This window comes from Artibeus jamaicensis, unplaced genomic scaffold (assembly GCF_021234435.1).
Source record: "Artibeus jamaicensis isolate MK-2021 breed Jamaican fruit bat unplaced genomic scaffold, CSHL_Jam_final contig_2894, whole genome shotgun sequence".
NCBI lineage: Eukaryota > Metazoa > Chordata > Mammalia > Chiroptera > Phyllostomidae > Artibeus > Artibeus jamaicensis.
The window spans coordinates 1-21,979 of NW_026521652.1; the positions used below are offsets into that span (position 1 = coordinate 1).

A 21,979-nucleotide genomic window follows, 5' to 3' on the forward strand; every position below is an offset into this window, starting at 1 on the left:
AGCCCTGGTAGGCATTGTCCAGCCTTCCCTTGGTGTCCTGTAGGGAAGCTCCCATTATGTCCTCCACGTGCCTGCCACAAGGGGGCAGCAGAGCCTGATTCACCCGGCTGAGGCCTGGCCTGCAGCTGGTCTTCCGTTCCCTGGGTTACTCCCCCCACCCATACAGCACCCTCCATTTGGGCCCTTCCCAGGCAGGGTGGTCCTGCGGCCACCCTCTGAGACCTGCTGCATTAGAAAAGATTTCTGGAGCAGAGGGTTGGAGCGAGGGGTCTCCAAACTCTGGAACACACACTTCTTCCAGGAATGTACTTTGAACATGGAGTTATGTGCAAACATTATGCAGACTATAAAAACAAACACCAATAACACATTAAAAGAGATCAGAGCAAGCTTATAACAAAAATTCTAATATATATTTTTTGCCTCCCCTCCTGCTTCTGACTCCTGGAACACCCCAGGAGTTGATCCCCCAGAGTGGGGAAACACCCCACTCTGGTAGCCACTGTTTAGAGCTCCGCTGAGCTTCTGAGGGGACCTGCTCCTGTGGGGTTTGGCGGTGCAAGCACTTAACTCAGGGCAGGTCCCCTCACATTGTTCAGTCTCCGTCTTCCAGCTGTAAAAAGACTCCCCTCAGACGATATAGCAAATCATTCATTAAAATGAAATACGTAATGTTTAGGGCAAAATAGTACTGGAGGAAGGGTGGGCCTGAGGACTTAGTGAGTCTAGCAGGGCCTGGCCTTTGTGTTTCAGACTATAGTTCAGCCTGGGGATTCAAGTGCCCCAACCAAGGAGAAACAGAGTGCCCAGGATCCGGGCATTGTAAGAATTGGCCTCTGAAGTAGACCAGATCCTCTCCTGCCTCTAGTGCCCCAGGCCCCTCTCCTCTGTCAGGGACAGAGGCCAAAGTGCCAGGCCTCTAGGTGTCTTCCTGTAACTTGGCACTTAAACCTCTCTCTCCAGGACTTGCCTGTTTTACTCTTGACCATGGATGGGTCTCATCTACATGGGATTAGAGGGTCAGTAAATTCTTCCCAGGTCACTCACTGGGTCGCTCCTATGGGCAGTACAAGCTCTCACTCCCTGCAAATCATTCACTGACACCGCAGCGACTGAGAGACATGTGCCCATCCTGGAGACTCATTCTTAGATATGTCAGTGCTGAATGCTGGGAGGACCTCGAACCTTCCTTTCCTCCTCTCCCTCCCTCTCTTCCTTTCTCCCTTTCTTCTTTCTTTCCTTTCTGGGGCCATGTTTCTCTGTTGGCTTCCTTTTCTTTTATTTTCTGACTTATCTTTTGCTTATTTATTAATGTAATAAAACTTATTAAACTTTCTATAAGAATATCTTTCTCCCTGGTTTCACTCCCTTCCCTTTAATATCTCAGGGCTTGGGTGGGACTGCTGCCTCCTCACCTCCCCTGGAGCTCAGACTTTGAAGACGGAGTGGATTGCCCACTCAGAGAGTATGGGGCAAGTGCCTGACCTGGTGGGCTCTGTAGCCCACTTGGGCAGGCCCCAGCTCCTGGTAGGGAGTGAGGGGCTCATAGAATTCTCTGAGGCAGTGTTGGTTGGATAATTGAGTTATAGGAATAAGAGCTTACATTAGGTGGGACTCAGGTGAAGGTGAAGTCCTGACTGTGACCTTGGGACCCTGCTCAGCAGGCTGCAAAGGTCATGCAGAGTAGGAAAAGAAAAAAAAAATTTTTAAGTTGAAACACAGACCACTACCATGTTTTGTGTATTCATGTGTATATGTTTGTGATTCCTTTTATTTTTAATTTCCCCCCCAAATCAGCTGTCAGCTGTCAGAAACTCGGTTTGCCTCGCTCTGGAATTGTTCCTCCTGGTTCATCCTCATGCAAAAAGGGACCACCTGCTCCATCAGCCCCAGCCTTGCCAGGCTTCCTTTCCACCCTGGATACCCATCTCTGCCCCTCCTACCAGTCTGAATGAATGTTTCTTCTTTAACTCAGACCTCCATACAGTTTAATTTTGGGGCAGTTCTGGTTATTTTTGTTTTTAAATTTGTTGTCCTTTTGGTTGTGCGAAGAGGCAAAGTATATCTACTTATGCCTCCATCTTGGCTGGAGGTCTTGCATTTTTTGGTGAAAGGTTTTATTTACTTATTTTCAGATGGAGGGGAAGGGAGGGAGAAAGAGAAGGAGAGAAACCTCCATTGCCCCCTACATGCCCCCAACTGGTCACAGCCAATACTTGCAGCTAAGTGGCCTAGGTAATTCTTTCCCATTGATCTGCCTACAGCAACCAAGGCTTAACTACCAAAGAAGAGTGTACTCAGCTCACATGAAGGACACACCTCAAGAACCCAGCTTGGGAGATAGGGGAGGCTGTGCCACTGGTCCCTGCAGGACACCTAGTACATTAGGCCACACTGCCAAGACAGGGAGTCATAGCGGCTCTACCTAATACACAGAAGGAGCCAAAAGGAGGAGACAAAGAAACATGGCCCAAATGAAAGAACAGATCAAAACTCCAGAAAAAGAGCTAAATGAAATGGAGATAAGCAATCTACCAGATGCAGAGTTCAAAACAGTGGTTATAAGAATGTTCAGAGAACTTCAGCAGCACAGAAGAGATCCAGTCAGAAACGAAGGATACACTGATTTAAATAATGGACAATTTACAGGAAAATAACAGTGATTAGCTGAAGCTGAGAATTAAATCAATGATTTGGAACATAAGGAAGAAAAGGCAATCGATCAGAACAATAACAACAACAATAACAAAAATGAGGAGAGTGTAAACAACTTGTGGGACAACTTCAAGCACCCAACGTTCACTTCATAGGGGTGCCAGAAAGAGAAGAGAAAGAGCGAAAAATTGGAAATCTATTTGAAAAAATAATGAAAGAAGATCCATTTTCTCTACCATAATTTGGTGGGGGGAATAGACATGCAAGTCCAGGAAGCCCAGAGAGTCCAAACAAGAAGGACGTACCCTTACTGTTGTGGCTCAGTGAATCAAAGGGTCACTGGTCTGATTCCCAGTCAGGGCACATGTCTGGGTTGCAGGCCAGGTCCCCAGTAGGGAGTGCATGAAGGGCAACCACACATTGATGTTTCTCTCCCTCTCTTTCTCATTCCCTTCCCCTCTTTCTAAAAATAAACAAATAATAAATCTTAAAAAGATAGATGGATGAAAAGAGGTCCACTGAAGACACATCATAATTAAAATGCCTAAGGCTAAAGATAAAGAGATGGGTGGAGGGTGTAGAAGAATGGGTGAAGAGGTGAGGGGATTAAGAAGTACAAATAGCCAGTAACAGAATAGCCCTGGGGATGGAAAGTACAGTATAGGCAATGGAGTAGTTGAGAATTTACTGACCCCTGGGTATGAACAGGGTGGGGGGATTGCCTGAGGGAGTGAGGTTTGGTGGGTGGGAGGGACAAAGAGGGAAAAATCAGGACAAGTGTAATAGTACAATTAATAAAATATAATAAAAAGGGGATTAATTCTTTCCACCTACTGTCATGTTAAAAATCACAGTTCATTTTACAAATCACCTTTGTTTTAATGGCTTAAGTATGTATCTGAAACTTTTGTAAATATTGAAGCAACTAAAAGATGAGAGGTATTATAAGGCTTTTAAAGAAAGTAAAATACTAACATCATTAGCATGAGGATAATTTATATTTGATAAAGAAAAATTGTTTGCGGTCAGTGAACAGGATTTGTTGTTAAAGCAGCTGGAACATGACCCTGATGAGCGGGGGGGGGAAAGGGCAGCGAGGTCTGCAGCTTGATGCCCTTCCTATCTGTGTGCCCCAGAGTCCTTCAGGAAAATCTGCTGTCAGCCCCCTCCCTCACTATGGAATCAAAGTGCTGGGATTTATGGTATGATAAGCCTCCTGGCCCTATCAGCCTGGGACAAGTCTGAGTCCAAGGTCCCTTTCTGCTTCTCCCCACCCTGACTTGTGTGTGATTAGGGACTGGGCTGGGCTTAAGGGCTGGGGAGAGGGTGGAGGGCAGGGTACTCCTTGCAGCTCTAGCCTTCCCTGCCCCCCATTCTTTAAAGTTCCTGGATTAAGAGTGACTGGCTGGTTGGGCTCAGGTTTTACTTAATCTCTGTCTGCATGTGTGAGAATGAAGAGACAGAAATGTAATTTTTATGAACCAGTCCCTGGCACTCAGTAGGTATTCAATAAAACATTTTTCCCCCTCTGTCTTTTCATAAAATTTTCCTAATGTCTCTCAGGTCTTGAGAAATCTCCCTGTTGGGCAGCAGGGGTTGTGGGGGTTGCACCAAAAGTCCAGTATAGGTTTTTGTCTTATTAGTTATTTTTGGCTCAATATGGATTTTACAAGTATTCCTTAATCTGAGTGGTCCTTAGCAGAAATGGGCCTTTGCGGGAGGACTTCAGAGATGTATTCAGGTATATCCTGGAATCCCTTGTTTGCCTGGAGTTTAATATCTCAGACCAGACTTCTGGGCAGAAAGCAAGCATCCTGTCTATCAGTGGGCCAGCGAGTCCTTGCTGCAGGAAGACAGATGTAAGGGGTCACTCAGAACAACTGGTAGTGAACACAGGCTGCGAGAGATCTTGCTGGGTGTGTGTCTGTGAAACTCCAAGATGTTTGGTTTCCTCTTTTGAGAATGGAGATAATCATTCTCAGAATGATTTCAGGTTGAAACTGAAATTTCCAATGGGTGATGTCATCAGTGACACAACTGTGCTTGTGGTAGATAGAATACCAGGGGGGAAGATGGTGAAGCTACTGTATCCATGGGGTTGACTTGTTTCGGTCAGAGTCAACAGACTTTGTTTCTTAGTGGACTAAAATGGTTTCTGAATTTGCACAAGTCTGAGCACCAATGTGCTGGACCTGAGGGTGAGAGTTTGGTGGGAGAGAGAGAGCAAGACATTCAGTGGGAGGGTCCCAGGCTGGGAAAACTCAGTGAACTGGAGAAACTCATATGAGACCAGGGAAGGAGCACTTGGGAGAGGAATGGGATAAAGTGGAAAAGAAGACCAGAGGTGGGGCCATCGAGGAGGGGGAAGCAGATGAATCCATTGAAGAGATAAGGCAGAGAGTTGCCATTAGCTAACTTGAGAGAATCATTCCCTTGGAAGGAAATGAAGTTGAGGAGGTGAGGCAGGGGCACCCATGAGGAGGCCACTCCTTGGGCTGGATGAGAAATAAGGGTGGCCTGTAACTAAGTGCTGGCTGTAGCTATAGATTTGAGGAACATCTTGAACATTATGGTAGGTTGGAAATAGACTAGATGTAGAGCAAAGTGCCAAGGATGCTCTTCAAGTTTCTGGCAGAGATAACCGGGTGGACACAGGTGGTCTTTACTGAGATGGGGCAACTGCAGGAAGGGAGGCTGCTGAGGAAGACGCTGTGCTTCAGGGTTTTCCTTCAGGCTTTTCCAGGTGCACAGGCCATTTAGGTGATACTAAAATATTAGCAAGCCACAGGGCACTCTCCATTCAGTGTGAGCAAGACCAGGGTTTCAGAGTTGGTTCTGGAGGTTCCTGATGCTTCTTCTTCTGTTGGTGAAGAAGAGACAAGCACTAGGGGCTCTTCCAAGGCTCAGGCCTGGGGTGATTACCAACCAACATGAAGTCATTTCTGTAGTGAACAGGACTATGCATAGGGGTAGGTGTTGGTCTTGGCTGTGCCACATTCAGTCCTACTTCTGACGTCTAGAAACAGACAACTTGCAATGTAGCAGCTGTTGCACAAACAGTCCCTGTCTCTGGCCTGGAGGGCTGTCTCAGTGTTCCTGAACCTACTCTGCTTCCTGCTCCAATCATGCTGTTTATTCCTCTAAGACCTGAGGTGCCCAGTGCAGAGGGCGGGGCAGAGTCTGCTGTACTGCTTTTTGACAAGCTTTCTCTTTCTAGTGGTGGAAGGAGCAGGAGAAGGGTGGATTCTTTGGGCTGGAGCCCCAGGGCCTAGTCTCTACAGATTCCCCTGCAGCCTAGGCCAGGCTTTGCTTCTTCTCTACTTCCTGGGAACCAACTACCTCTCCACACGAGGAAGCAGGGCACCCAGCCTCTGCTCTGGCAGCAAGGTTTGGGTCTCTGAGTGCAGATTCAGAAGGCCCCTGAACCTCGTGAAGCTGCTGTGTTTAGAGAGCTCCAGCCTTTCACGGCAGGTAAGTTGGTTTTGAGGACACTTGTGGGTCAAGAGGAGGTAGCAGGGAGCAGCTGGCTGTGAGGCAGAGGCTGAGAATGAGGTGAGGCTGGGGGGTGGGGTGGTGGCTACAGGAAGACCCAGGAGAACTTTTGTGAGGATCTTTTACCCTGAGTCAGAAATCTTCCAGAGAGAGGAAGAGGATTCGCCTGTGGGTTAGGAACTGACTGGGTATCTGCCGTGTGCAGGGCCATGTCCTTGGTACCAAGCAGGAAAGGGTGGGGTGGGATTGAAACGAAGGTGACTGATACAGGCAAACAAGCAGGACAGGGTGCCTGTGCCCAGATACCCTGCCGGTTCTCTCCATCAGTCTCCTCAGGGAGGATGTATAGTCTGTTCTGATGCTTCTCAGTGATTCCCTGCTCACAATTAGGGAACAACAGAACGTAAGCAGGACCGGGTATGCCCTTCATGGCAAGGGGACTGGGTCCGGGCCCACTGTCCTGGGGAATCACTGGTGTGTGTGAACAGTGAAGTAGAGGGATAGTTTCTCCCACAGGCCCAAGGTGTTGAGGAAGGAAGAGCCTGGTTTTCTGAAGGGTGGGCCTGCGCAGTGGCTGCAGTTGGGGTGGAAAGGGAAGCAGTGTTTTTTTAACCCAAGCAAATCTAAAGGTTCTCTAGCTGCACCGAGACTTTCAAAAAGGCAGGGAGGAGTCTAGGATCAGCCCTTTCTCTGTATCAGGATTGTGTGGGGCCTACCACCCCATTAGCTTACTGAGTCAGTAGGGAGGGCTGTGCTCCTGCTTGGGACTGTTGCCAGCCCTGAGCCCTGCTGTCCCCTCTGAGGTCCCACTGCTCCCTCAGTCTTCACCTGCCTCCTGCCCTGCCTCTCCCCAGCTTGGAGGAAATGGAAGATTGCTCCAGCTACTCTGTGCTCTGCCATCTCACCTCCCTGTTCCTCCTCATCCAACCACTCACTCAGGGGTCTGCAGGTGAGTGTGTCCCCACCCCTCTTCCTGAGTCTCCCTCAGGTGGGTGGGATTCCTAGTGAGTGGGGTGCCCAGATACCCTGCCGGTTCTCTCCATCAGGAACAGTGGCTGTTGCTGGAGGCCCTTCTCTAGAGAAGTTATGATTCTTCCCAACTACTCATTGTAGTTATACATTTAAGAACAGTCACCGAAGCATAAAAAAAAGATGAGACCTGACCAATTGTCCAGAGGAGTGTGTGATGTTTTTAAAAAGTCAGCTATCAGATGAGAAAATACTTCTTTCCTCTTTGTTTCCTGGCTTTATTGGTATTCTGAGCACTTACTCATTCATTAATTCATTGCATCCCCAAAATACTTACAGTGTCATCTATGTCAGAACTGTTATTCTATGAATAAAAGAAGACAAATTCCCTACCTTCATAGAGCTTGCATTCCAGCAGGAGACCGTGAATAGCTAATGCAACAAACCAGTCAAATCTGGTGTGTTAGCGGAGCCAAGAGGTGGAATGTTGCAGTAGAACAGGGAAGGAGTCAGGACTGTGGGAGATGGGTGTGGCCAGGGTGGACAGGGAGATGGGCAAAGACTGGATGAGATGGGCCAGTGAGCCCTCGAGGATAACAGCAGCCCGAGGCTGGCAGTGTGCTCTAGGAACAGAGGAAACAAGTGTGGAGCAGAGGGAGCTGGAGGGAGAAGTAGGAGTTGGGGTCACAAAGGTATTGGCAGTCATCCCTATGCACCCCACAGGCCTCTGGGGACAGTGGGGAGCATTACAGGGCTCTGAGCAGAGTAGGGACATAGTTTTGCTTACAGGTGAAAAGGGGTCACAGGCATGAGGGTGGGGAGGAGACAAAGAGAAAGATGAGTTACTGTTGTCCTCCAAGTGAGAAGTGATGGTGACTCAAGCTGAAGTCAAGCAGCATACACAGGTGACAAGCAGCATACACAGGATGTCCAGCAGGGCTGGTGCTGCAGAGGAGTCATGTCATGGCCTCCAGTCCTCAGTCCTCAGAAGGCTGAGGGCTCTTGGAGAAGTGGGGGTGGTGGTAGATGAACCTTTTTAAAAAGATTTTATTTATTTGTTTTTAGAGAAAGGGAGGGAGAAAGAGAGGGAGAGAAACATCCATGTGTGTTTGCCTCTCATGTGCTCCCTACTGGGGACCTGGCTTGAAAACCAGGCATGTGCACTGACTGGGAATTGAACTAGTAATCTTTTGGTTCACAGGCTGGTGCTCAATCCACTAAGCCACACAAACCAGGGCTGAACCTTTTTTATGTTTTTTAACAGGCAGTGTTTTGAGTTTCTGTAAGCAATGGGAGTGAGGGCAGGTATTAATGGAAGTAGCATTTGGCTTCAATTTTTATTTTTACTTATTATTACTTTATTTTTAAATATTGTTTTATTTTTAATATATTTTATTGATTATGCTATTACATATAGTTGTTTCATTTCCTCTCTCATTCCCCTCCCACCTGCATATTTTCCCCCTTTAGTTCATGTCCATGGGTCGTACATACAAGTTCTTTAGCTTCTACATTTCCCATACTATTCTTACTCTCTCCCTATTTTCTACCTACCATCTATGCTACTTATTCTCTGTACGTTTTCCCCTCTCTCCTTCTTCTTGTCGATAACCCTCCATGTGTATTTTATTTTATTTTTTAATTAAAATTTTTTTATTGTTGTTCAAGTACAGTTTTCTGCCTTTTCCTCTCACCTCTCCCCACCACCCCAGCCCTCCCTGCCTCCCTCCCCCATTTCCACGCCCCCCTTGCTGTTGTGCTTATGTCCTTTATAATTGTTCTGTAAACCCTTCAGCCTTTTCCCCCATTATCCCCTCCCCTCTCCCTTCTGATCACTGTCAGCCTGTTTTCAATTTCAATGTCTTTGGCTATACTTTGCTTGCTTGTTCTGTTTTGTTGATTAGGTTCCTGTTACTGGCAAGATCACGTGGTATTTGTCTTTCATCGCCTTGCTCCAGTTTTTAGTTCACAGTAATTCAGTATAGGAGACAGACATGTGCACATAAAGTTCAGGGTAGGAAGAGTGAAGTTCCTGGGTGTGGCTGAGTGACCATGAGTTTAGACCTGGGCACAGGTGTGCCCTTTGGTCAGTTTTTAGTCCTGTCCTAGGAGGGGCCAGGTTAGAGCTGTGGTTCTTAAAGTGTGGTCTCCAGAGCATCAGCATCAGCTTCCTGGGGAACTCCTTAGAAATTTACATTCTTGGGTCCCCAGACCTACTGAATCAGGAGCTCTGGAGGTGTGACCCAGCGATCTGTGGGTGATTGTGATGCACACTAAAGTTAAGAATCACTGGCTCACCAGACAGGAGAGGAGAGGGAATTTCAGGGGAAAAGGGGAAGGGTTTACAGGAATAAGTATAAAGGACACATGGACAAAAACTAGGGGGTGAGTTGGAAATGGAAGGGAGGTGGGCAGGGCTGGGGGGAGTGGGCTGGGATGTGAGTAGAAGACAGAAAACTGTACTTGAACAACAATTAAAATTAAAAAAAAGCAAAACAATATACATAAAAAAAGAATCACTGGCTCGGAGTCTTTCACAGAAGGGTGTGAAGACAGGAGCAGAGGTGATAAGGGAGTCATTTTGACATCATTTTTGGGTCAACGAGGTTGTTGTCAGATCTTCCCCTGATTCAGAGCTGGTACTCATACCATCAGGTCAGGATGGATTGACGCCTGGGCCCACCTGCCTGGGCCCTCTCCCCCGATGGTGTGTTCCCTGCTCCCAGTCCAGTACCTCCATGTTTCTCACTCTCATGTCTGTGTCCACAGAGTTTTTCGTCATTGGCCCCTCAGAACCCATTGTGGCAGTGCTTGGTGGGGATATCACACTGCCCTGTCGTGTGAACCCGGCCATGAATCTGGAGAACATGGAGCTCCGGTGGTTCCGCTCTAAGTTCTCTGAAGCTGTGTTCATCTATAAAAATGGCTGGAAGCAGGAGGACGAGCTGATGGCCCAGTATGCAGGGCGGACCTCTCTGGAGAGGGAGCTCCTCACCCAGGGGGAGGCTGCCGTGCGCATCCAGAAGATTCAGGCTACAGACGACGGGCTCTATTCCTGCTTCTTCAGAAAGGGAGACTTCTATGAAGAGGCCAGTTTGGAGCTGAAGGTGGTAGGTTAGTGACTTGATCTGTATTCCTAGAGTCTTGGAGTGCTGGAGTTGGGAGGAACTTGAAGGACTGTAATTCAGCTTCTCATTTTATAGATAATAAAAAGGGGGCTCATTCACTCATTCATGTATTCACCAAAATATATAGACCCCCTACTATGTGTCAGCTCCTGTTCTGAGCACCTGGGATACACCAGTGAACCAAAGACCCCTGCCCTGTGGAGTTGTAGTCTGCAGACAATAAATAAATACACAGATAAGTAGGTTATAGAACATGTGAAGTGGCAGTAGTAGTTGGGTAAAAGGCCAAGCAGAACGGGAGAAGGGGACTAGGATGTAGGGTGAGAGATGGAAGGCAGGCTTCACTGTCACATAGCAGCTTAAATTGGGTCTTATTGGCAATCAGAGCAAAAGTTCAAAGGAAGTAGGGATTTGGCCAAGTGGCTACCTGGGGGATGAGGATGCTAAGCAGAGAGAACACCCTGTGGGAAATCTGAGCTAGGAGTGGGGCTGGTGTGTTCTGGGCACACAAAGAGGCCATCATGGTTTGTTTGTAAGATGAGTGAATGGGAGGGTGGTAAGAGGTGATGATACTGGAAAAAATAGATGTTTCTGGTGTAGGGTGGGATTGATTAACACTGCTTGCCACAGTCAGGAAAAGTTCACAGGGAGCACTCGCCTGAGTAGGCACTTGAGTTCACCAGCCAAGGTCCCATAGAGACTTGAGATTGATGGACTGGGATGTGAGGAGGCAGGTGATTGTGGTTTTGAGCAGTTAACAAACAGTCATTGTGGTCGGAATATGTGCGCCTTGAGGGGCACAGATGGTAGGAATTGGGGGTAAGTAGAGAAGACAGTTGGGAGGGAGGCAGATGCCAGATCATCAGGTCACTGAGGAGAGTGCACAGAGCAGTGCGGGGAATGTGCTCTTTGTCAGCTGTGAGGGTGGATGAAAGGTAGGCAAGGCTGGGGGCACGGATGCAGTTATGAGGTCGGGGGGTGACCACCTATCTTCATGGATTGGCACTAAGGTGAGCGGGAGGATTAGACATTATGAGGTTTATAAAGTAGATCCAACTGGGTGTGTAGATTTGGGGACATGGACAGCTTTCTGGCAGAAGTGGGGACTCCTGGGGTTTGCTTAGATTAGTAATGAATGAAAATACTTTTATTACTGAGTAAGCATTACACCAGAATATGGCAATCATCACAGGCACTCTACTAATATAGTCGAGCAGCAGATGTAACACACTGCATATGTGTTTTCAAGATAAACCTACTAATTCTCAAGAGAGAGAAATTGAAAGCACCATGGTCACACGTAGTTTACCCTAAATGTATCTGCTAATAGGGGTGACCATCTATGTTAGCTAATTGGGAGAAAAATAAATTCTCGTATTCTTTTAAAATGATTATTTATTTTAACCCAGGTATGTGCCCTGACTGGGAATCTGACCGGTGACCCTTTAGTCCGCAGGCCTGCGCTCAATCCACTGAACTACACCAGCCAGGTCCAAGTTCTTATATCTTTGTGACAGGAAGTGGTTTTACAACTTAGAGCATGGTGCCCACTAGGGGAGGTTAGACTCCTTCCCTCCCACAGGAAAGGGGAAAGTAGGGTGCTATCATCTCACCATTTCAAAGAGATGGCTCTACTTCTCTCCCTCAGGTGTGGGCTCTGCCCCTCAAGTGCGCATCACGGGGCCTGAGGAGGATGGGGTTCAAGTGGCGTGCACGGCCTCAGGGTGGTTCCCGAAGCCCCAGGTGCAGTGGAGAGACCTCAGTGGAGAGAAGTTCCTGGTGTTCTCTGAGGCCCACGCCCAAGACGCTGAAGGGCTGTTCAGCGTGGAGGCTGCTCTTGTGGTGAAAGACCGTTCTGTGGGCAGTGTGATCTGCTCTGTGCTCAATCCCATCCTGGGCCAGGAGAAGGTGATGGACATTTTCATCCCAGGTCAGAGCTGCTCCCTACTCCCAGCAGAGCTGGAGGGCGGGGTGGGGCCCTGAGTGTGCCGGGCTGGGCTGTCCTGAGCTGTGCCTCTGATGGGGTCTCTGGCTGGGTGCAGAACCCTTTTTTCCCCAGTCCTCTCCGTGGAAACCAGCTTTCTTGGTGAGCCTGACCGTGCTGGGGCTCCTACTCCTTGGTGCTGGCTATTACACCCAGAGAGGACATTCTGCAAAGCAGAAGGAGCTGCAAGAACAGAAGGCTCTGTGCCAGGCTAAGGAGAAGGACAGGAAGGCAAAGGAGGAGGCGCTAGAGGCCAGAGGTAAGGCAGGACAGAGGACAGGGCCCAGGGCCCAAGGCTGGTTGGTGTGGCAGGCGGTGCTGAGAGGAACAGACGGATGGCAGCATCAGGGTCCGGGGCTCCAGCTCTCCAGGGAGACCCAGGTCTTTGGTCCAGAGCAGGTGGCTGCAGAGATCCAGGGAGGGCAGCTGGAGGCTCAGGTGCATCTGGAGCTGGAACTTCTAGGATATAGAAAGGTTGTCTGGGAATACCATCTTTTCTTTTTCTAGGGATGGGAGTTCATGCCTTTTATTCACTCTCTTTCAGATAAACTCCAAGCAGAACTCGGTAAGTTTTGCTTTTCCTCCTGATCTCTCTGTCCCCTTCGTGGTAGACATTCTGGTTCTTAGCTCACCTGTTTCTGTTGCTGTCTTTCAGACTGGAGGAAGACAGTTTACCTGGCTGGTGAGTGACTCTCCCATGTCCTCGAGTCTCCTGTCCCACCTGCGCCGAGGTGTCCCTCTCCTTGTTTCTGTCTCGGCACACACATGTGTGTTCCCAGTCCCCTGAGATACTGGTCTTTTCTGCTTCCTAATGCTCTGATCCCATCTAAGGTGTGTTTCTTCCTCTAAGCCCCCTTGGTTGCTGAGGAATTAGTTGCTTTAGGGCAGGTGTTCTGAATCTGGGGTGCTCTGAATTTAGGGCAGGTGTTCTGAATCTGAACCTTTCCTTGGGGCAGAAGTGGGAGCTCGTGGGAAGCAGAACCCTGCCCCATGGGCTTTTCCAACCGGGGCTACTGTTTCCCATCTGGTGCTTGGCAACCAGGTGTGATGGTAGCTCCTGGAGTTGGTCATGCATCCTGGGTCTCATTCCAACTCATACTTAGCCACTATATTAATTTTCTAGCCTTCCATGCACCCAGCTCTCAGCAGCACCTGGAAATGAGCCGTATAAATGAATAGGGTCGTCAAGTTTAGGATTGTAACCTTCAGCCTTCCCCCAAAACATCATCCAGGGAGAGTTTATTCTCTCCAGGTTCTGAAAGTTTTAATCAAAAAGTCATGGGAAAGGACTGGGTTGATCACACAGAGGAATGTGACCAATGAGCTGTCAATGTCTCAAAACAGTGATGTTTATCTTTGAAATCACTTATCTGACAAAGATTGGCCACTTTTACCTCAGAGGTCAACTCACCTCCCTGTCCTTAAATTAATTCCCATTTTGAGTTATTTCCCAAGTATATGTTTGCCAGAAAAAGATTGGATATGAAAGTGCTTTCTTACAATTATGGAATAATTTATATTTTGTTCCCTAAAATATTTTCAAACACACAGTATACTTCTTGATTCTGAGTAGAAACACTGAGCAGCAGGTCGAACGGGAGTTTTTGAGGTTGTTTTGGCGCAGAACAGCTGACTGACTTGCCAAAAGTCACTCAAGTGCAACTGGCCAGTGCTGGAACTCTGCCTGTAATGCAGGCCTCCTGACCTGTGATCGGGGTCTCCCACAACACATGCCATGTGGACACCCCAGAGGTCATCTCCTCTGCGTTTCCCCCTGTAGATAGTCTCACCTGTAGGATGGGAGAGGCCAGGAGATTCACGCTGAGCAGGCTTCCGGTGTCTGAGGTCTCACCACAGTGTGTTCCCTTTCAGCCTGGAGGAAGGCCCAGCTATATGCAGGTAAGTGGCTCAGTTTCCTGTGGCTTCACCTCCCCAGCCTTGACCCTGTCCCCTTCTCTATCAGAGGACCTCACTCCAGGATGGGGTTGGCATCCCTGTTCTCCTTGTCACTTTTGTAGCCTCCATCCGAAGAGTGCGGGGACTCCTCCTTTTCTGGGCCCATCCTCTGCTGTAGGTCGCTATTAGGGTTGGCAATTCGTTTTGAACACACCTTGTTCTACTGGTACTTCTTGGTGCAGTGACAGTTGTGAGGAGAGTCTGCAGGTGGGTGGTGCTGTGTAGATCAGCAGTTTCTCTCTAGGAGATTTCAGAAACCCTGTTTGCTTCAGGACTCCGGTCTTCCTAAGAGGGTCCTTGGTTTTGGATCCTTCTTGCTTTGAAATTCCTCCCCTTTTTGGATCTAGTTTTGTTTTTTCCATTTGTTCCCAGTCCCCTGAGATACTGGTCTTTTCTGCTTCCTAATGCTCTGATCCCATCGAAGGTGTGTTTCTTCCTCTAAGCCCCCTTGGTTGCTGAGGAATTAGTTGCTTTAGGGCAGGTGTTCTGGATCTGGGGTCTAGAACCTCCAGGATGTTTATGCTCTGGGGTGGGAATTTGTGAAAGAGTTAAGGTTATATGCAAAATTCTGCATATGTTTGTGTAACACGAATAAAAATGCAAATTATAATTGTTCACACCAATTATTTCTCCTTTTAGGAGAATTTGTATTTGCCTGGGATGCTCAGTCCTGGTTGTTTGTTAGGGCAGGGTGTGAAGATTACCAGAGGAGAAACCTGCAGGAGTTGGAACTGTTTTCTAGAGTAAAGGTGGGGAGCAAACCATGGAAGACCAGCCTTAGTGGATTAGAGAGGAGTCAGGAAGGAGGTGGAATGGCCAAGATTCAACTTGTAGGGGTTTTGGGTGGTTCAGAGTGGTAGAATTGAGACCACAGGTCACACAGCCATGGTGGCTTGAGTTGGGGAGTTCGCAGAGTGTTTGCAAGTTATTGGGTGCATGGAATGTCATCATATCCTTGATGAATTTCAGTAAAAGATATATTTATTTTTAGGCCATTTTGAAGTAACCATTTAATCGAGTTTGCCTGTGATGGTGGGATAATCTCAACCTTCCACTGGCAGTCAGGGCAGGAGTGTGGTGTGGTGGATCCTGAGGCAATGAAGGATGGTCCCAGGACCCTTCAATACTTGGGAGTTAAGGATCTGTGCCCCCTGCACACAGAAGACATACTTTTCTCTGCTCCAGATGTTTCTGTTTACGGGCAGGGATACAGAGTGAGAGACAGATTGGGGTAAGCCATGGGATGACGGAGGTCTTGCAGGGGTGTCCAACCTGTGGCCCAGGGACTGCATGCAGCCCAGGATGGTTGTGAATATGGCCCAACACCAAATCGTAAATTTACTTAAAACATTGTGTGTTTTCTTGTGACTACGTGTCACAATGTATTTAATGTGTGGCCCAAGGCAACTCTTCCTCTTCCAGTGTGGCGCAGAGACACCAACAGGTTGGACTTCCCTGCTGTAGAGAGCCTTACTGATTCTCCCCAGGATTTGTTTCTATACAGTGATGGTCACCTCCCCCTTACCTGCAGAATTAAAGTGCATGTGTTCTAATATATACCTGTATCTTTTTTATTTTGTAAGGATAAACATCATTACGTTAGAATCAGTATTTTCATATTGACAGGTCATAGTGTGAGGTGGACAAATGTGTAATCTCATCTTATTCATAAAATTGAAACAATAATGTTCAATTTAAAGATTTGCTGTAGAAATTAGATAAAGAATGTACCGAAGTGCAAAGCACTTAGTCCATTATGGAGTCTCAGAATTTAATGGCAATTTTCCTGTCTCCTCCACCCCTTCTCCAGTCCTCCTTCTAGGTGTGGCTGGTAGCCACAATTTTGCACACCAAATGTGCAAGAAAAACATCATTTACTTATTTCTATAAGTGTTTTAATTTTGTCTCAAGTCTCTATCTTGTTGGAGGCAAAAGCAGAGATTTCATGGTTTTATGACATGTATAAACTTTGCTTTGGCCAGTGAGTTTCTTTTCATCTTCCCTGAAGTGAGTATGGAGTTTGGAAGTGGTTATGTGGCCCTGGGTCAGTGGGAGAGGGGTCCCTGTGTTTTTCTTTTAGTTATTTTAGGTGCTCACCCCTGGGAGGCTTGCCTGATCTGCTCCTTAGGATCCTTGGGTTGGGGTCTGCTTAGGAGGGGCAGGTCCCATCTACCTGTTTAGAGGAATTTGTGGTTCCCCCACTCCTGCCCCTATCTCCTCATTCATTTCTGTAAAGTTTCCTTTGGCATATCATATTTGCATGTTAAGGGGCATAGGACATGGCATCTTTGTGGAGCTCACCACAGCAGGATTTCTCTGGAAGCTTCTAATCTCTCTTGGCAATTATAGAAGGAAACAGATGACTGATCCAATATTTTTGGGTTCTTTTTTGGCTCTTACTACTCATGAAAGGGGAAGAAAATTTATTAGTGTTTGTCCTCTTACTGAATGCATGTCTTCCCTGCTTTGAACCTCTCTCTCCCTTTCCTAAAACTTCTCCCTTGGCCCCTAACTGGGCAAGATTTCTTTGATGCTCTGTACCAAGTCCTCTTCACTCATAGCTTATAGTCATCCTTTGAGATCAGCCCAGCCAAACTGTATTCTCTCTACTCATGGCTTAGAGACACCGTACAAGTTAGGCTCAATCAGTTCTTCATTAGAAAGTGGACATTTTGCTCTCCCTGATTCTTTTAGAGAAAACCTAGCTTTCAGAATGGTTGTGTGGTTTGGGACTTGAGAAAGCAACTTTGGTACCTAAGTCCAGGCCTTTCTGCTTAGATAGGTATCCTGACTCTTAATCTCTGAGCATTAAGCTTTATGGGAAGGTTGTGGCACAATGGCTCTGTCAGTGAGTGTGTGTGTGCACATGTATGCCTCCGTATGCATGTGTATATGTATATAATAACATAAATGCATCAGCTGAATGTTTCCAAAAACAATTCCCCTTGTCAATCCTGCATCAGTGTGTTTCAAACAACTAGGCCCTGGTCCTGATGTGTGCGGCCTGTGAATCTCTGATGTAAAATGTGGTTCTCTTGCAGATTGGCGGCAGGAGAAGTTCCAGGCCTGTGAGTGACTATGTGCTTTCTGGGTGTTCGTCCTGCAGCTGCTACAACTTTTGGCCTCTCCTTCAGTTCTCTGTGGTGATACAGATGCTGGCACCATCAATGGTGGTGGGCTGGGTGACAGAGGTGATAGCACATAGCTGCTAATTGTACTGGATATCAAATAGATATCCCTCACCCTTGAGGACCAGTCCAGGCTGTTCCTCAAGGTCGCTCTGACATGTCTAACTTCAAATAAGTTTTGTGGTTCCTTCTCCTGCTTGGAGGGCTGTGGGCTTGAGTCATAAGGCTTTCATCTCAGGGGAACTTAGCTTTCCCGCCATGTAGCTAAGTGTCTGGATGGGCGGTGGGGTGGTTGTATGCCCTTGTTGTGGGGCTGGGGAGGGCCTTGCATAATTGGTACCTCTCTCTGCAGGGTCTGTCACTCTGAATCCACGCTCTGCCAGTCCCAACCTTATGATCTCTCCTGAGAAGATGAGGGTGACCTTGAAGGACACCAGTGAGGACTCAAATAGCACCTGCAGCGTGTTGGGCGTTGAGGGCATCACATCAGGGCGCTGTCACTGGGAGGTGGAGGTCCCAGATGGAGACAAAAGTGAATGGGCTCTGGGGGTCTGCAGGCAATATGTGAAAAGGGAAGGCTGGTACAGAGAGTCCCCAGATAAGGGGTTCTGGGTTGTGGGGAAGTTTGGTTCTCAATATCATGCCTGCACTTTAGATAAGCATAAGACTGTGTTATCTTTGAGGCAGTTTCCCCACAGGGTGGGTGTTTTCCTGAACTACAATGAAAGAGATGTCTCTTTCTATAACATGACCGACGGTTCCCACATTTTCTCCTTCCCTCAAGCTTCCTTCTCTGGGACCCTCTTTCCATACTTCAGTCTGAGGTCAGGGGTTGGGTCCCTGATCATCTGCCCCGTGGAGGGTGTGCCTGAGAGGTCCTCTGTGCCCCTTAATAATTCTCCAGAGGAAACTGTGAGCCTCCCAGGGGTGAGGTTCAGCTCAGGCTGCAGTGTTGATGAAGTTCAATCTCCACTACTGCCCTGCAGTGTGGAGGCCGTGCCCCCTCACTGTTCCTATCCCCTTACTGAGGCTTTTCCTGGAGATGCAGACTGTGGCACCCTTCCTGTGGCAAAGCCTCTGAGCTGAGCCCTGGAACGCCGAGCCCTCCCTTCCTGCTCTGCATTCAGACTGCTTGGTGGGTGGTTATGAGAATAGTCAGTTCATTTCTCCTGCATAGGAGCAGGTTATAAAAGTTGACTGAGCTGGTTTGGAATAGGCTATATTTTGGTATGGGAAGTTTTTTTTTTTTTTTGTAATGAAAAATATTTCATGAACTCATTGTAGTGTTTGAATAGGAAAGAGGATTAGGGGCTGAATTACCCTGCAGGTTTAGCTGGAGTTTCCTTTAACCATCTGGAGTTTAGACAGCAGAATGCAGGGGTTGAGGGTAGTCCCCAAACCCATTTTGGGGGTTCTTCACTATCTGACCAGAAAAGTTGGCCATCCAAAAGTCTCCAGGAAAATGGATGGCTGATGGACTTTTAGGAGGAGAGGAGTCTAATATTCTACCCTCTGTATTTCCTTTTCTGGGATGGGTGGAACACTTGTTTTTTCAAGCCTCAGTAGATTTCTGTTACCTGTGAAAAACCTGTGCCATGTTAATTTAGGAAATGAAGAAGCATCTGGGTTCCCCTTTAGTGTGAGCGAGGTTTCAGTCATCAGTGTATTGCTTCTTAGTACTTCCAAGTCCAATGGTATGGTTAATAGAAAACCACAGCAAAGAAAAGGAAGCATGACTTTGGAGGACTCAGACCTACAGGAATGAAGGTGCATTCACTCTGCCAGGCAGAGAGCTCTGACTTGCTATGGTTCTTACTAAATGTGGAAGACCTGGAGTAGGAAATAGAAGAAAGAAGACGATCAATTCTGACCTGTGACCAGTTTCAGAAATAAGGAGTGAAGTAAAAGCTTTGTATATTTTTCTTTTTTGTTGTATGTGTATGTTTATTTGTTTATATTAACCATTTTCTTTTTCTCTCTTCTTACCCTTATGCTTTTATATGAGTCATTGGGGGTTATGTGTAGTATAGCCTTTAAGTATCAGACTAGTCAATGGGGCTGTGAATTTCAGGAAATTTGCAATATAAATACAGCAATGTTATATACAATGATTGGGACTTTCTGTCTCGACATTTTTGGGAAAGGGTGAGAATTTCTTCCCTTGTAAGGGTAGGTTTGTCTTGATGCTTGAAAAGGTAATTTTTACATGAAAGTTCAAATTTGGTAAATGGTTCATATTGAAGCTGAGCGGCCAAAGGTGTGGACTGTGTCCATTATCAATTTCTTGCCTGTTGTTTTCAAATCCACCCCACATTTGCTGTGTTTTGTGATCCTGGAGCTGGAACGTCCACCTTCCCCCCATTTCTGCTTTGCCATTTGGCACAAAGTAGTTAGACTTTGTCCGCCTTTGCACTGAAGGGGGCGCTGTAGGACATAGCAGAGGAAGCAGATTCTTTTCTCCTGGGAGTGCTTTTCTTCTTGATCCTATGGGGGGCGGGGGGACTGTCAGTGGCCTACAGAAAGCCCCCCATGTTCCCCCACCTTTTGGTGAACTTGACATTGCAGCAGTCTGTTTTCCAGAGGATAACTTTCTCAGGGATCTAAGCAGCACTCCAGTGGGAGGTTTCCTGCCCGCCAGCCTTGGCCTGTGGCACGTCAGTGAACTTCTTCACCTTTCAGAGGGCTGCAGTCCCATCTTGACTAATAAGCTCTGAATCTGCCTTTTGGTCGGAGTCGTCTCCCAAATTTCTCGCTTCTTGTGTCTTCTGCCTTAACTCTCGAGTTAAGTGTCTGTTTCCCATATCTGCTATTTCTATACCCCTTAGAGCTTTCTTTTACTTCCTCTGGTAGTTAACTACTAAACTACCTTCTACTGGTTAATAATTTTGTATATAAAAATTTCCCTGTTCAAATTACTGATGTGGTTTCCGCCTCCTGACTGGACACTGAATCTAAGCATCTAAACCATAATGTAGCTTGGAGGAGGGCATGACACTTCCCCGTGTGGGGGAAAGGGTAGTTGAGGCATTTACAAATGTATTAAAATGGCTCACTTCAAAAATAAGATCATGCAAATACACTCTACAGGTTCCTAGTGTGGACTTTAAGTACGTTATATGTTCATATTTGTATGTCATATTTATGCTCCCTACCATTTAGCTTGCACCCTTGTGACACTATATTACCATATTTGCTCACAGATATTACACACCCACATTTTGAGTGCACTATACACAGGATTATTATACTCATGGCATTTAATCATTTATACCAATGTATAATGTGCATCCTTATTTTTCCCTAAAATATTTGGGCAAAAAGTACACACTGTACATTGCAAAGTACAGTACTTTTGGATGACCTATAGGTATATTTCCTTTGAAATAGACAAGGAAGGCATACATGTGATATGAATTATCCACACAAAATAGGAGTAATTATTATTCCATTAAATAGGAGTTAGTTCAACAATGTATCAGTTAAACAGCCCTGGCTGGTGTATCTCAGTGAATTGAGTGCTGGCCAGTGAACCAAAGTGTCAGCAGTTTGATTCCCAGTCAGGGCAGATGCCTGGGTTGTAGGCCAGTTCCCCAGTAGTGGGTGCGTGGAAGGCAACCACACATTGATGTTTCTTTCCCTCTCTTTCTCCTTCCCTTCCCCTCTCTCTAAAAATAAGTAACATCTCAAAAAAATGTATCAGTTAAACAAGTGGACCAGCTGCCTACATATTGTAATCCCAGGAAGCATCATTAAGATAATCAGTATGGTAGAGTTTTGTCAGAATCGACTTATTTAAGTTACCTAGCTCTGGCTGGTGTAGCTCAGTGGACTGAATGTCAGCCTACAAACTGAAAAGTCAACGGTTCGATTCCTGGTCAGGGCACACAGCTGGGGATGTGTGAGAGGCAACTGATCAACGTATCTCTCGCACATCGATATTTCTCTTTCCCACCCCTTTCCCCTCTCTTAAAAAAATAAAATCTTAAAAAAATGTTATTTACATGTACATTTTTGTATTGAGTTTATCTTGGAAGTTATAGTGATCAAACTTGCAAAGTCATTTTTTGAATTTTTTAATTGTTATTTAGGAAAGTAATTACACAGGAAATAGCTTCTTTCCTGGCTGTGTTTATTGCATCCACACTCCACAATGTGGACCTTCTAAACTTTAATCTGCCTTTGTTGTACTGGAGCACAACTCACTTTGCTTCTTCAGGAGCCTCTCTGCCTCTCATCAGGCACAGGTTATGTGAAGGAACCTCCTCAGGTTTCCTAAGGTGCAAACTAACCTTCAGGCTGGCTCCACTTCACTGATCACAGAGAAAGGCTGCGGTAAGTCTTCATTTGAGCAGTACTATCCACTCTGGATGTTCCTGGAATTGTAATCTTTTGTTTTAACTTCTTTTTTAATTTAAAAGTTTTAATATGTTTTATTGATTATGCCATTACAGTTGTCCCATTTCCCCCACTTCATTCCCCTCCACCATGCACACCCCCCAGGCCCCCTTTAGTTCATGTCTATGTGTCTCAAGTTCTTTAGATTCTCTATTTCCCACACTATTCTTGCCCTCCCCCCGTCTATTTTCTACCTACCATCTATACTACCCATTCTCTGTAGCTTCTCCCCCCTTCTCCTCCTCCCACTCCCCTGTTGCTAACCCTCCATG

The 21,979-nt window shown here is 46.8% G+C and overlaps 2 protein-coding genes across 2 annotated transcripts; both read left to right on the plus strand.

Moving 5' to 3' along the window:
• The first annotated feature begins 5,901 nt into the window (after positions 1-5,901).
• On the plus strand, positions 5,902-17,282 carry LOC119039700 (butyrophilin-like protein 1). Its single transcript, XM_053662811.1, has 9 exons — positions 5,902-6,126; positions 7,002-7,096; positions 9,886-10,230; positions 11,893-12,174; positions 12,287-12,487; positions 12,773-12,793; positions 12,884-12,910; positions 14,101-14,127; positions 17,226-17,282. The coding sequence occupies exons 2-9, from the start codon at positions 7,012-7,014 to the stop codon at positions 17,258-17,260; spliced, it is 1,023 nt and encodes a 340-aa protein (XP_053518786.1). The 5' UTR covers positions 5,902-6,126; positions 7,002-7,011; the 3' UTR covers positions 17,261-17,282.
• Positions 17,283-17,588: 306 nt separating this feature from the next.
• On the plus strand, positions 17,589-19,486 carry LOC128627008 (butyrophilin subfamily 1 member A1-like). Its single transcript, XM_053662809.1, has 2 exons — positions 17,589-17,595; positions 17,665-19,486. The coding sequence occupies exons 1-2, from the start codon at positions 17,589-17,591 to the stop codon at positions 18,396-18,398; spliced, it is 741 nt and encodes a 246-aa protein (XP_053518784.1). The 3' UTR covers positions 18,399-19,486.
• Positions 19,487-21,979: the final 2,493 nt, after the last annotated feature.